At 32.7% G+C, this 16,192-nt stretch overlaps 1 protein-coding gene across 1 annotated transcript; it reads right to left on the reverse strand.

Annotated features, from left to right (window-relative positions):
* Positions 1–6,369: 6,369 nt before the first annotated feature.
* On the reverse strand, positions 6,370–15,354 carry LOC143047879 (adhesion G protein-coupled receptor B1-like). Its single transcript, XM_076221202.1, has 12 exons — positions 15,237–15,354; positions 14,951–15,054; positions 14,437–14,566; positions 13,921–14,071; positions 13,191–13,260; positions 12,354–12,420; positions 11,839–11,924; positions 10,608–10,734; positions 9,026–9,142; positions 8,288–8,345; positions 7,368–7,588; positions 6,370–6,942 (listed from the first exon to the last, which is right to left on the reverse strand). Exons 1-12 carry the CDS (start codon positions 15,252–15,254, stop codon positions 6,643–6,645), a joined length of 1,449 nt encoding a protein of 482 aa, XP_076077317.1. The 5' UTR covers positions 15,255–15,354; the 3' UTR covers positions 6,370–6,642.
* Between the last annotated feature and the right edge of the window lie 838 nt (positions 15,355–16,192).

Genomic DNA, 16,192 nt, shown 5'->3' on the forward strand with positions numbered 1-16,192 from the left:
ACATAGGTAATTAGTTATGACTATTTACCGGCTTTGTTATCACATAAGCAACACGACGGGTGCCGCATGTGGAGCAGGATCTGCCTACCCTTCCGGAGTACCTGAGATCACCACTAGTTTTTTGGTGGGGTTCGTGTTGTTTATTCTTTAGTTTTCTATGTTGTGTCGTGTGTGCTGTTGTTTGTTTGTCTTTTTCATTTTTAGCCATGGCGTTGTCAGTTTGTTTTAGATTTATGAGTTTTACTGTCCCTTTGGTATCTTTCGTCCCTCTTTTATGCCTTGGAGCATGTTTAATTGAAGCATGGTATCGTCCGGGTTAATTCTTCGAAAGAATGATCTATCGTTCTGAAAGCAAATAACTCCATAGAGTTATGTTAGAAATGATAGCAGGACCTTTACGAACAATGTTATATCGAAGTAAAAATCGAAATGTATATGTTTTCCCGTAAATATTGAGCAACATTTATTTAGGTACCACAAATTGTCAAATTTAGTTTATAAAAATAAAAAAATTAAACAAATAAAATCAATGCATACAATCTATGCAAATTGAATCAAATTAAAATTGTTTTCATCATTGTGAAGTTTTATCAGGTCTGTCTTGAAATTGAAAGTGGAGATTGAAATAGAGATTACTTTTATCTCAAGAAAGGTTTTACTATAAAAGAGGGACGAAAGATATCAGAGGGACAGTCAAACTCATAAATGCAAAATAAACTGACAATGCCATAGCTAAAAATGAAAACAAAACCAAACAGATAAAAACAATAGTACACATGACACAACATAGAAAACTAAAGAATAAGCAACACGAAAAGTGGATCTAAATATGTATATAAAATTAATCGTTGACTATTTATTCAGTCATTTTATATTTTTCCCTTTTTTGGTAGTCTGCATCGAGTGTGTTCACCCGATCCGATTTTCTTACTGCATATTCCATCATGCATTTGCAATTTTATTTTAAGAAATAAAGATCTTCCACTATCAAAATTATCAGAGATGATTTCAGCTTTCCAATTGAGAACTTTCCATTTCTAAGTAGCAACATTGCAGCAGCACCTGCATACGGGGTATATATCTCCCAATTGATACGATATTCCAATGCTTGCATTTCCTATCATGATTTTCTTGATAGAGGGTTACTGCTCACAAGGAAGCTATTAAACCAAGAGTTCCAAATGGTTAAGTTGAAATCATCCCTTCGTAAATTTTACGGACGCCATCACGAGTTGGTTGACCGTTATGGAATAACCGTTTCACAAATGATATCGGATATGTTCCTTACGTCGTAACTACAATGCCCTTCCCTTTCATGAATGTGACCTACCGAATTAGACTATTTACCGGATTTGTAATTACATAAGCAACACGACGGCTGCCACATGTGGAGCAGGATCTGCTGACCCTTCCGGAGCACCTGAGATCACCCCTACTTTTTGGTGGGGTTCGTGTTGTTTATTCTTTAGTTTTCTATGTTGTGTCATGTGTACTATTGTTTTTCTGTTTGTCTTTTTCATTTTTAGCCATGGCGTTGTCAGTTTGTTTTAGATTTATGAGTTTGACTGTCCCTTTGGTATCTTTCGTCCCTCTTTTATCAAAACAGAACATCAGATTTCAAATTTAGAAACATTCATTGATCAAGGAATTATTCCGAAAGGATTAGTTTTAAAAATCTCCCCAATTACAACAGGAGAAAAGTCAAACAGATTTTTTCATAGATGGAATAGCATTCTACACAACAGTTCGTTTAGTCTGATGGATCTTTCACGCCAAGAAGCAATTCATCAAGTAAATTATTTATATAAACTACGTGATAATTTGCACTGCCGATCTCGTGAACAATTGTCTGATCCTGAAGTTGACGAAATTCAAGTACGTCTTGGTGATATCAACCGTATTGCATAACACAAGCTCCACGTCAAACAGATTAACAAATTCAAACGTGATGGTGTGCAAATTAATCACCCTATAATCAGACCCTCTAAAAAAATCAAATAAAAAGTCTCGAAATCGTAGATTTCAATGAAAAATTCGAGTTCCGACCAATCCCAACAACACGGTTGTCAACTTATCCACAGTCTCTTTATCTGAGGACGAAACTAAAGTCTTGTCTAAGGGTTCGAATTTTTGCCCTACTCCAAGTAACATAGAAAACATGAAACTGGGAGATGATCTTGACAACTTTGCCAGAACCCTCAGAATCAAAGAATATTTTGGTAACAAGGATAAAGAGGTGGAAAATGAGGAAGACTCAGGCACGTTTGACTCGGAGAAAGAAATCAGAATCCCTTATTTTAAAAAGAAGAATTCATGGATTTCAAAACCTAGTAAATCTGCTACACTGGCAGATGTTATCGAAAAAATAAAATCGGATGTTGTTCATCTAGCTAGCAAAAAGTAATCGTCATTTTATAACACATCTCCTGACTAGAAAAAATCCATACAATCGCTGAGAAACCGGGATGATATTGTGATAAAACCAGCAGACAAGGGCAGTGCCGTTGTGATAATGGACAAAGCTAACTACATTGCGGAAGCAGTGCGTCAGTTCTTCGATGAGAGATATTATAAGAAGCTAGACTATGACCCTACTTCCGAGTTTAGCTCCAAAATTATCACTGCGTTACAAACCATGTACGATGACGGTCACATAGATGCAGGTACAATTGGTTATTTAAAACCAGAGAATGCCAAGCCTGGTCGATTGTATCTTCTTCCCAAAATACACAAGGTTAACAACCCTGGTAGACCCATTGTATCTGCAAACGGCCATCCGACTGAGAATATCTCGGAATTCGTCGATTTTCATTTAAGATCTCATGTAGAAAATCTTCCTTCCCACATTCAAGACACTACAGATTATCTTCGTAAAATGGAATCCATGCACCCTCTTCCTCCGGAAACTCTCCTTGTCACTTTAGATGTCACCTCATTGTATACCAACATACCTCATGATGACGGCATACAATCTTGTAGGGAAATATGGGACTCTCGCAACATTTTAGAACCACCTACTGAATGTTTAGTCCAGCTGCTGACTCTGGTCCTGAAATGCAACAATTTCACCTTTAATGGTGATCATTACCTTCAAATTAACGGGACAGCGATGGGAACGAAAATGGCACCGTCTTACGCCAATATTTTCCTTGGCAAATTAGAAAAACAAATTATTGCAGCATCTTTATCCAAGCCTCTCTCTTGGTTCCATTTCATTGATTTACAACTAACTTAAATTTTTATCAAAAAGTAGTCTAAAACAAGAACTTCAAAACTCCTTAATCATTGAAACTAGAACAGAGAAGAAGCTTTAAAACCACCACAACTTCCTGAAACAACAGAGCCATAGTCTCCGAGACACCTTGCTCCTGGGACACATAGTCTCCGATACACCAGGGTTTTGTATCACAGTAAACTGACAACCACAAGCCATCTATTCGAGGGACTGCAACCATTGCCGTGAGGAATTACAGTTTCAGAGCAACCCGGTAGCTTGCAATTATCATAAAAACTTCCAAACTGTTTGCTTCAAACTACCAGCTTTCAACTTGAACTGATTGGTTAATAAACTTCTAATTAAGACATTCAATATTTGCTGATATTCTATTTTCAATACAATACAATCAACTACCAAAAAATAAATGAACGAACTCGCGCAGTGTATCATGGATGTTCCCAAAGTTCGGACCTCGTAGGCAGCCGATAAAGGTATGATTTTCAATGTTGTTTTTTGTTAATGTATTGTTCAAACAGGCAATGATAATGACTTGTATTAAAATTCAACAATGAAATGCTAATATTGTCGTATGCTTCAACTGTACACAAAACAAAATGTAAGTTCATCAAAAACATTTGACTATAACTTCTGTATTGACACCACAAATCTTTTCTGAGTGCAGTCACACCTGTGTTTGTGGAAATATTTAAAGACAGAGCTTGCCCTAGATATATAGAATTCAAATATATTAACTTTTTAGAAATTTTAAAAAAGGTGGCTAGATTTTGTTTGTTTCCACCTTCCCGCAGAAGGAGTTGAAGCGTAAGGCTCTCGACAATTTCTAAATAAAAACCTCAGAGTTTAACAGTTCACCAGCAGTATTATCGACTAATTGCTAGAAACTGTGCACTTAGTAAATGGGTTTCGTACAAACTACTTTTCTGGAATCATCTTCATAAAAAATGAACGAAACCAACAGTTTGAAAGCAGGGATGTAAAAGAACATAAACACTTAAAGAACAATATGACACACATTGACCTAAGAGGAATAAAAGACAAACCCACTTAATGTCAACTTTGCATGAAAATGTTTGAGCCAAAGTTTCCGAATAATTTTTAAATTTATCTACGGAGAGTTTGAAAATTTATCGCAAATAAAGGCAACAGAAGTATGCAGCTGTTCCAAAGTCATAAATCGATCGAGAAAAAACGAATCCGGGTTAGCAACACAAACCGAGGGAAACCCATCAACTAACTATAAGAGGAAAACAACGAAACAACAGAAACACTGAAGTGCAACACCAACATACATAGAAACAAACAGTTTAATAACAGCTGCGACTTATAAAGATGATGTTCCATCATAAGTTTTCAGTCTACCATTTTAATTTGTCGTTATCTTTTGGAAACAGTTTTTTGTCTTATAGTTATGATTTGCCTCTTCTTTTATAACATACTTCTTCAAAAGCTGACTGTCAAGTATGCATAAAAACAAGGACTATAAAAATATAGCAACTGATTAGTAATTTCTAAGGAGAGTTACACGATCGCGCGATATAAGTGATTTTATGTGGAAATATATTTAGAATTTCTTCTGTAAGCTCTTTTCTCTCTTTGATAGCCTTTATACTAAATTATTTTAAGACGGATACAACTTAGCAACAATTCGAAATTAAACTACTTCAACATACTATGTGTGAATGGCAGAATGCGGTCTTTTTCTCAGAACAAGTATATTTATTTTTTTATGGAAATATTCTTTATAAAGCACAAACATATCAGTATTCACCTCAAAAGCTAAAAAAAGTTTATTTAAGAAGGAATATAGTTACGATATTGTTGTCAGGTAATTAAAGATTGCATATTTTGGCGTTAATATTGATTCACTTATAGGGTCTTTGCATCGGAACTAAACACATTTATTTAAAAACCAGTTGTTGGCATGACGCGGGTTATCTTCTTCTCATATATGTCATGATGGTATGATACTAAACCCCTAACGGGAAGGATTGTGCCTAATATTCATATGATGAAGACATAATCTTTCAATCAGTTTAATTGAAGTTTGGAGCTGAATGGCAGTTAACTGCTAGTAGTCTGTTGTTATTTATGTAATATTGTCATTTTGTGTATTTTCTTTGGTTACATCCTGTGACATCAGACTCGGACTTCTCTTGAACTGAATTTTAATGTGCGTATTGTTATGCGTTTACCTTTCTACAATGGCAAGATGTATAGGGGAGGGTTGAGATCTCATAAACATGTTTAACCCTGCCGCATTTTTGCGCCTGTCCCAAGTCAGGAGCCTCTGGCCTTTGAACGTCTTGTATCATTCTTAATTTTAGTTTCTTGTGTACATTTGGAGTTAAGTATGGCGTTCATTATCAATAAAATAGTATATATATTTGTTTAGGGGCCAGCTGAAGGACGTCTCCGGGTGCGGAAATTTCTCGCTGCATTGAAGACCTGTTGGTGACCTTCTGCTGTTGTCTTTTCTACGGTCGGGTTGTTGTCTCTTCGACACATTCCCCATTTCCATTCTCAATTTTATTATATACATATATACCAACAGAGAACAGGGAGAAATGTTAATTTTTTTTTATTAAAATAAAAAAATTGCTAGTGTTAAAATATATAAAGTAACAAGGAACAAATGTATACAAAGATATATAATAAACTGAACACAATTGAGTATACGATAATGCCGTTAAGAAATTGTATAATGTCATCAGGAATATTAGTTGTATAAAAGTTAGTAAATTATAACATAATGGTATAAAAAGGCGATGTTTCCTTTGCAAAAAATATATATGTATATACAATGTTATCAAATCAATTATAAAATGCATAAATCGATTGTCCAACAGATAAAACAAGACTTAAATTTGTAACTTAAATCTAGCAAATGAGAAATTTAAATGTACCAAAGAGAGCATGGAAAAAATAATAAGGAAATACACTCTGAGGTAGTTATTCGGCTTTCTCAAAGATTTAAGATAGAAATGCTCAACAGAACAGATAAACATATTTTTCAGACTGTAGTAAATCCTCCATATCTAAACTCAATATAAAACTAAAATACAATGCTATGTTATCGAGTTTTAATCTGATGCTTTGGTGGAGTAATTGGGTGCAATTCATCTGTTAAAAAATCTGATCTTATTTTAATGATCAAGACAAGGGGTATACATCAGAGATTAGAAAACAATATATAAGGATATTTTAGTGCAAACAGGGAAAAATCAAAAATAAAATATCAATGGTAATACACTGTGTGTGACATATGAAAAACATGCATCATGAAATAACATTAATATGCATATTTATTTAGCCTATTTATCAATAAAAACATATGTCGGGTATATAAGATATATTGATATGAACATGTGAAAAGATCATTTAATAACTTCCCGCCACTATTTAACTTAACAGTCAGCTGACCACCTTATTTTGTTGCCTCTTTGATCCTGATATTCATCTGGTATCCTTTGTTGCTCATTTTTAATTGTAGAAGAAGGATTTTCCACGGCAGGTCGCCTGGTCTGATCATTCGACATAACGGGATTATCAAAATAATACACACTGATGTTTTCAGGGCGGCTGTTGTATTGGCTTCTTCGTTTGTCCTTTTTATGAGATTTTTTTCCGTTTTGGTTCTGGCTCCCTGATGCAACGGTGTGGGATCGTCTTACGACAACATCTTTGTTATCATTAGCTTGCTGTGGCTTAGAAAGAAAGGATATTTTTGATATGATTAGCTTTTATCAAAATTAATACTAATAAAACTGGTGTTTAATACATGTATGCCAATTATGTATATAAAAACCCCGATTAATTGGGTTCTTTAGTTTCTATGTTGTTTTGTGTACTGTTGGTTGTCCGTTGTCCGTTTTCGTTTTAAGCCATGGCAAAGTCATGTTTTTTTATTTATGAATATGGGTATCTTTAACCTCTCTTTAAGAGGCAATGATGATATCACATGTGAATGTTCCTCTACTACTTTAGCCTTTCACAGGCTTGCGTGACATGTTGAATGGCGTGAAATTATCAGATGTATGTTTCCAATTTACATCCAGAATTTATAATTAAATCAATTTGCCATTTCATTGTAATATTTGATATACTCATACTTATTTTTAAAATAATCTACCTTTTTGTTATCTCCGTCTGATTTCGATTTGTTCTGAACACTGTTTTGTTTTCCATTATCAGCTTTGACAGGTCCGTGTACATCTGTTGTAGATTTTGAATCATTTTCTGGTGTAATGCTCTTATCCCCTTTTAGGCTATTTTGATTGGTATTTCTACTATTCTCAAAACTTGTGATCAGACTATCATTAAGTTTTTTTGCTTTCAAAATGCTAGTTGAATCTGTAAAAATAGTAACCGAATCCTATTTAAAAAATGCATACTCTTATACATGTTATATGTCTTTACAAATATACGTTTAATGGCATTATTCGGATAGATTTAAGCCAAGACTTTAACCAATAAACAAATGCATCGGCTTTGCAGACACACTTTTGTCCGATAGTTTTACACAATTTGGAGAGTTGACCACTGAATATGTGTGTCACAATTGTGGAAGGATAGTTTATATCTATCGTTATGCCTTGTTTTTGCTAAAGCTACCTTGGTTCATTTTTGCAGAGGTTCGTGATGCTCAGATTTTTGTTTCATAAGAATATGTTGATTTTGTCATATTTTTTCATAAATTTTATTGCACCTATTTGTAAGGTGTGAGTTTATTTTTTCACTTAACCCTGAGCCAACCTTAAAAACGATATTACGGTCTTAAAATCAAATCCGACGGTGTACTATATATATAGCTTTCATATAATGTCATTAATTTAAGTTTGACATACTTTTGTTATGAAATATTTTCAATGTGTTTTCCGGTCATTTATTTTTTTTGTAAATTTTGTCTTATGGCATTATCTTTTTCTTTAGAGCATGAAGATTGCTGTTCTTTCGAGGTTTGAGTTTTAAATGCCCATTAATATATTTTTTATTTCTCAAATAGTTTTTGAAAGACAAAATAGAACATTGCTTTCTTACCACAACCCTTACCAGATGACTTTCTTTGCGAATCACTGGTTGACGTAGCAAAACTTTCCCTGGTAGTTTTCTGAAGACAAAAAGAACAGTATTCGATCATTACATACATCCAATCAAAAATATTTCTGTTATCTATAGTTAAACTGACTGGTATATTTATTCAATATATTATTATTGTAAAACATCTTATTTCTATCTCAGGGAAACAATCTAATTAGAAAAAGTAGAACCCAACGAATTTTCACTGAGTTTGGTTATTCAAGGTTATCATTTTGACCTGAGCGTCACTGATGAGTCTTATATAGACGAAACGCTTTCTGGCGTATTAAATTATAACAACTGGAAATGATTGCAACTAATTGTACATTATTAGTTTGTCTGTTATAAAGTTTGAAATAAAAGCAAATGCTATAACGTTTGTATTTTCAGTTGAAATCAAACACATTTAATGACGACTAATATCAAGTTAAAGTTTGCCATATGGTCATGGCATTGTTAAATGTTTGGAAACTATAAATATGAACTACAATAAGATGGCCAAGACGGACAGATGCACTGGATAATACGTCACTCTATACTCCGCATCATGCCTGGTAATAACAAAATCTCAATAACATAAATAACCAAATGACCTCTATGTAAACAAATACATGTTTTCTTAAGTTAAATCCGGGTGACAAATTAAAACCGAGGGAATCTAAATACTAACTTTTGAGTTTTATTTTGAGTAAATTGTAGATATCTACTTACTTGTGAGCTTTGTTTTGAGTAAATTGATGCTTTATCAGCTCTCTTTACTCGCATCGTTTGTATTCCTTCTCGAATCTGTTGGTTAAAAACTGTATGGAATAGGAAAATGAAAAATCCCTAAAATCATAAGATAAAAATATCTTAAAACAAGAATGTGTCTATAGTACACGGATGCCCCACTCGCACTATTATTTTACATGTTCAGTGGACAGTTAAATTGGGGTCAATACTTTAATTTGGCATTAAAATAAGAAAGATCATATCATATGGGAACATGTGTACTAAGTTTCAGGTTGATTGGACTTCCACTTCATCAAAAACTACCTTGACCAGAAACCTAAACCTGAGATTCGCACTATCTTTTTCTTTGTTCAGTGGACCGTGAAATTGGGGTCAAAACTTTAATTTGGCATTAAAATTAGAAAAATCATATCATGGGAAACATGTGTACTAAGTTTCAAATTGATTGGACTTCAACTTTATCAAAAACTACCATGATCAAAAACTTAAACCTGAAGCGGGGCGAACGGAAGCACGGACGAACGGACGAACGAACGGACAAACGAACGGAGGCAAAGACCAGAAATCATAATGCCCCTTTAATATCGTAGGTGGGGCATAAAAAAATGCTTCAAATCCCAGAGTAATTATTACAACATTTGTTTCGAATCTCATCAGTCCTTGACCTTTATTTTTTAAAATCGTTCCTGATGAAAGAAAATCTAAAAAATAATTTCAAAAGCTTAAAATGGAGTATCCAGTAAGACCCTTTTTTTGGCCCCAGATATATCAACTTAAACAAAATTGTTATAAGTTGGAAATTAGAATGCTTCTGCTACATAAATATTGGCTGTTTTTGACAATACAATGTACATATAGCGGGTACTAGCATCATTAAGTCATGCTATATTACTGAAATCTTCAAACTGTTTGCATTTTTGTTAAAATTTAGTTTCCGTCTTAAATGAAAGTGGCCGCATTTGTGTTCAATCTTAATATTGAAATGTAAGTTGTATTTGATGATAATACATAACATATATAAAGGTTGAGGATGAGCACGGATGCGGCCACTTTCATTTTAGACAAAAAACATCTGAAAAGTGACATTTTTTTTGGGCAGATTTGATTAATTTTTCATATTTGGGGTAAAATCGGAGCGTTTTTTATGAGTGAATCAGTTAAAATCTTTCACATGAACTAATTGAATCAATTGAAATGGACACTGAAGGGTTTAAAAAGTGACCAAAATCTCTCGTCAGATGAACCCGAAATTTGAGGCCAAAATCGACCCTTACCGGACATACCCCTTTACAATTGGTATTTTCATTTTTCATTTACAAGGCATAAATATTCACTGAAGTGAACATGCTATTGAAAAAAAATCACTGAAAAAATTAGGAAAATGGAGGACATGTGCTCCCGATTCACACATTTCAATACACTCTTGTGAGTCGTATGAAGACGTAAGGCAAAATTGTAGTACAAAATTATACGCATTGTTATTCTAATGATTTTTAAAGATAATCTGAAATACATCCTTTTGGATTTGTTATATATCAAACTGCAGACCAAATAAATTTACCTGTAAAGAGTTAAACACTGCAAACAAATACTGGAATAAAACGGTCTCCTCGTTAACCGAGAACACTCCTAGGACCCATGTGACACCAAACAATGGTAAAATAACACACAAACTCCTTATTCCAGCTCTGCAATAACAATTACATGTTATCAATAGTTTCTTTATAGTTATGATAAGAATGTCTTAAGAGCGGAAACGGCAACTAAATAATGCTTTGATCATACAGTTTTATTCTATATTATTTAAATATCAGTATTTAATGAACTCATTTCAATTGAACAAATTTTCGTAACAAATTGTTTAAATGCAAGCAGTAATCTATTGCAATAGATTTTCATTATACCTTTAATCTTTATTCACATATATATATAATTTTTTGTATTTTACTACCATGTATTGCAAATTGTTTATCCATTCGGTCATTACAATTTATTGTAAATGCGTTTGTGCCAATAAGATATTGTCTATTTTCTTTTGTCTATTGAATGTGATCTTTTTTATATAACTTTATCAGATCCTATATGTAAGCAAATAAAGGCAAAAGTAGTATACCGCAGTTCAAAAGTCATAAATCGATTGAGAGACAACAAATCTGGGTTACAAACTAAAACCGAGTGAAAAAACACCCACTATCAGAGAAAAACAACACAGACGTATAACAAAAAACATACATACAAATGAACTATAAGTTAACAACAGCCACATTCCTGACATGGTACAGGAAATTAAAAAAAATAATGGTGAGTTGAATCTGGTTTATGGCTAGCCAAACCGCCGCACTGTATGTCAATGTTAGATATACCGCTCAGACGACAACATTACAATAGTTATCAAAAGTACCAGGCTTATAATTTAGTACGCCAGACGCGCGTTTCGTCTAGATAAGACTCATCAGTGACGCTCATATCAAAATATTTATACAGCCAAAAAAGTACAAAATTGAAGAGCATTGGGGATCCACAATTCCAAAAAGTTGTGCCAAATACGGCTAAGGTAATCTATGCCTTGGATAAGAAAATTCTAAGTTTTTCGAAAAATTCAAAGTTTTGTAAACAGGACATTTATAATACAAGACTGGAATACAGTACAAATAAATGCATGAACAATAAAAGGTAATACCTAAAGATAATTTAGGACAGTACACAAAAACAGCTTAATAGAATAGATTGAACATTATGTGTCTTAATTAACACAAATAAATCAACACCACAAAATATATTTAGTAACATACTTTGCTCGTTCTTTTGTTGTCTTGTCCATCATGGCATGAGTGGCAAACATTGTTCTCAACACCAAAATGAGAATAATAAGGTTTACCTAAAAAAATGACAGAGGTTATGTTTTTATTGGTTTTTTATTAGAGACATGCTTAACATTATAATCATTTGTCAAAAATATTACCTTAGATCTCAAAGTGTTTATCGAGACAATTTGTTTTATAATAGTGTTTGATGAATTAAGAAAGTTTGAATAACAGCTTTTTTTAAACGTTTTATGTTAACACTGTGGTGTTTCTTTTTAATTCATTGAACTTCATTTTTATTGGCCAATGACTTATTATACCATGACATCAAGGCATCGGTCTTTTGTTAATGACTGTATGTTGCTCTCTATATTTGGTTTGCTGTATTTGTTGTAGGGTTAATGTCTAATCGACGTATATCCAAAATTCATTTTTGTTAGGGAAATCGAGTTTTTCATTATAAAATAGCGTATTGTAAGATTAAAATCTGTTATTTTTCGTACCAAAATAACCGTTAATGCAGGCCCCACAAATGCCCATATCAAGTTGGACTCAACAGAAAGCCAGCAACTGAAAAGAAAATGAAAACATGATTTTCATTTTAAAAGAGGCCATGCGGTTACTTGAATATTTGTACTAACACTTTGCTAAAAAAAAATTCATTTGAAATACGTTTTTATAAAAGTATATGAAACGCAAAATAAATAGGAATTAGCAATACAACACTCAATGGTGGTGTCTATAATAATCCTTTACAGTAATGCATATGGTAAAAAGGTTTCTATGTATAACATGTGTTTTTGGAACAATCTTAATTAACGTTTCGGTGTTGTGTCGTAGTTCTCTTATATTTGATACGTTTCCCTCAGTTTTAGTTTGTAACCCGGATTTGTTTTTTTCTCTATCGATTTATGAATTTTGAACAGCGGTATACTACTGTTGCCTTTATTTAATTAGGTATGCTTCAGATAAAAGATTTGGTAAGACAAATATATATAGAAAAAAATTAAAAACAGATTAAGTTTTTCTCAAGTATGTACATACCAGTTTCAGATAGGTAAAAATAATCAAAAGAAATAATTTTCAACATTATTTGAGGGAATATAGTAATTATTATAATTTGCCATTGTTATTTGAATTCTTTTGGATGACATTTGTTGTATTTGTTGAATCGTATTGTAAGATTGCTGGTTCTCTCTGGTCACTACGGCTTCAATCATGAATAAAGTCTTACCATGCTGAAAGTTGCGGTAAACAAAAATCAGCCAATCAATCAATCAATCAATTTGTTAATAAAATAGAAATAATTTCAAAATTTAAATAAAGAATATGATAAATACTATTGAGAATTTCCGTATCCGTCTAGTTTGGTTGCACCCATAGATATTCCGACTATAACAGCTGGAGAAACTACAAAAACAAAATTGAAATGAGCAAATACAGATTTACGAAATGTATTAAATGGATAATAATTCATTCCATCCTATGATTGATTCAACAATATCAGAAATAATTTGTGATCTATTTATGCCACAATGGCAATGCAAGAATAAAATGGTTAAGCTGGATTGATAAGTAAAATTTGAAAATTCTACAGATACTTTACAAGATGACCACATACATTGTTTTCATTTTCGAAGCCTAGTCATCTTTCTTATATCATATTTCAGGGAATATCTATTAACCACGAACAATACGAAAGATGTCATGTGAGGAGCGAGAACTCCAGGCCAATTTAGACCAACTATATTGTTGTTTCGGCCTATTTGTCTGTAGTTTTCTGTGTAGAATTTAAGACTGTTGTTTGTTTTTCTGAAATTTATTTTACATTTTGTGCAAGGGTGATGTTAGTTTCATTGATTGTACCATCATAGAGCAGAACTTCAGTTTAAAAATAAAAAAAAATAAATAAAAAAAAATAGTTTATTCGTCAACGTTTTTCCTTTGATGAATATTTTCGATTGTTTTAGGGAGGTTCGTGTTTGTGTTTGCGCTCGGTAAAAAATCGTTACTTTTTTTATAAAACATAGTGTATATCTTAATTTAAACGTTAAAACTGCAATACTGTACCCCAGCATGTTGGTATCAGCCATTTTGTTCTTGAAGATGTTGCGAAAACAAAAAGGACGGAAATTGCAATTTCAATTCCTTCCGCTAACATAAAGGCGAAGTCTACCAAGAAGATATAATGTAACAGTACCGCCATAGCTGTGCAGACTTTCTACAATTTGTCAAGGTATTACAAATTAACATAAACATTTGCTAGGTTTGGTAAAGCACAATTTATTTTCTATTTATGAACTTTAATAGAATTAAATTCAAACGATATTAAATACAAAATTGAATGGATCTGGCATATGATATGCATTTTATGTGTATTTCGTCACAAGTTCTTACCTGAAACCAAAGGCCTGTCATAAATTATAAGGATAATGGTTTACTTTAATTCACATTCATATGGACGTACATAAACCCCTCTCTATTCAACCTAAGACAGTTGTTCTTTATATAGTTGTTTTACAAGAACAGAAGACAGCACATTTTGTTTGAAATAAAATTCTTGTTATTCACAAATAAGTTACATACCTTATTGCCAGTCTGTGTTACTCCTGATAAAAACAAGATGTAGGACAGTGTCAAGGCAACACAAAAATTAACCAGTAAGATTGCTTTATCCCTTTTTATTTTTCTTCCGCGCATATCACATGTTAGTTGTCTACAAAAATAAGACAATGAAACACAAATCATTCGTACAAGTATAAAGGATTCTTTGTTTCGGATACACTTAAGCACTATTAATAGAGATGGATGTCAATGTTTTCATATTCATACTGTTTGTATGTAAATACAAAATTCGTTCACTAAACTATTTTGTTTGAGATATGATGAGTATAAAAAAAGAGATTGCATTTTATTCTCCAGAAAGTACTAATATTTTGAAAACGTTCTTATAGTAATTCGCATTAGATTATCTTAATTATGTCTTATTCATTCACATGGTAAGACAGATCAATTAATAAAATGTAAACTTCAACTCAGCAGAACGCTATTCTAATGTAATTTATTTATATAGTAGATGCCTTTGTTTTATTTTAATTACCTCCATAACATTCCATGGATCATAACTGTTACAACAAGAAATAAGATTGAAATACCACACCCAACAGCAGATATTTTACTTAACACCAAGCTGTGTGATGAAGGCTGCAAATAGAATAAAATAACATGTACTTTTGATTTTTAACATTAAACATTTTCGTTCGCGGAATATACATTTGAATAATGAATTGGACAGCAACCCAATGGCACAAACATTTACAATGTTCTGTAAATTTCTATTCAATTATATTCTTCAGTTATTCTACAACCTTTTTATAAATACTCACTGCTCTTCCTGGACTCATAAGAAGCGCAAAATTAGTAGTGTGGTCATATTGGCATACTGTTATTCCTTCAGAAGTCTTCACTAATTTTGAACCAACAAAAGACCAAGCACCGTTAGGAGTGTTTCTGTAATAAGATAACACTATTTTTTTCACATATATCATTCTCAATCATTATTTCATAAAATGGAAAAGCCATGCACGACAGTTATATTATATACCTTTTGATGAATTTTGTATATTTACACTTAGTAAAAGTATTCCGTCTTACATTTGCTATTTCCCCCCATGTTTTATTAAAAGAGTACACAGGGCTTATTAACATACTACTAGACGAAATAAAGGTACTATGGATTCATCAGTATTTGTTGGATACTAATTTTCGTGGGTTTGATTGGTACAGGGGAACCACAAATTTAAATGTTCAACGAATTACAAATCTTCTAAACGAATGTATGCAGACTATTCCAAAACCACCAATTTAAAAATTACGAATATGCAATAAAATTGAAAATGGAAATGGGGAAAGTGTCAAAGAAACAACAACCTGACCATAGAAAAGACAACAGCAGAAGATCACCACATGTCTTCAATGTAGCGAGAAATTCTCGCAAGTTTTCCTCCATCCTCGAAAATTGGTACCCATGACCATTAAGGAATTCATAGTATATAGAAAATAGTGTAAATAGTTTTTCTCACATGAATACATGTTTTACGATGCTTAACCAAATCGTGTGATATTAAAGGATTGGCAAATTAGCGAGAGCAGTTTTAAATGGCTTGGTGCTAGAAATTAAAGGTTTTAAACCATAACAGTTAAGTCCTTCTGCTTCACCGGAATGACAAGACGAAGGAACATTGCTGTTTCATCAAAGCCACTTCATTGTTTGATTATAGCATACTATTATTATGCTTCCTTTACTATAACTAGTTGTTTTACTTTTCTTTTCTTGTGTGTA

Source organism: Mytilus galloprovincialis, chromosome 10 (genome assembly GCF_965363235.1).
Source record: "Mytilus galloprovincialis chromosome 10, xbMytGall1.hap1.1, whole genome shotgun sequence".
NCBI classification, from domain to species: Eukaryota; Metazoa; Mollusca; class Bivalvia; order Mytilida; family Mytilidae; genus Mytilus; species Mytilus galloprovincialis.

Coding starts and splice junctions, on each gene's coding strand:
- LOC143047879 (XM_076221202.1), bottom strand. Junction 13,261..13,920: donor GCTGATACCAACATGCTGGG/GTACAGTATTGC, acceptor TTGTTTTTGTAG/TTTCTCCAGCTGTTATAGTC. Junction 7,589..8,287: donor TTCGCAAAGAAAGTCATCTG/GTAAGGGTTGTG, acceptor CTATTTTTACAG/ATTCAACTAGCATTTTGAAA.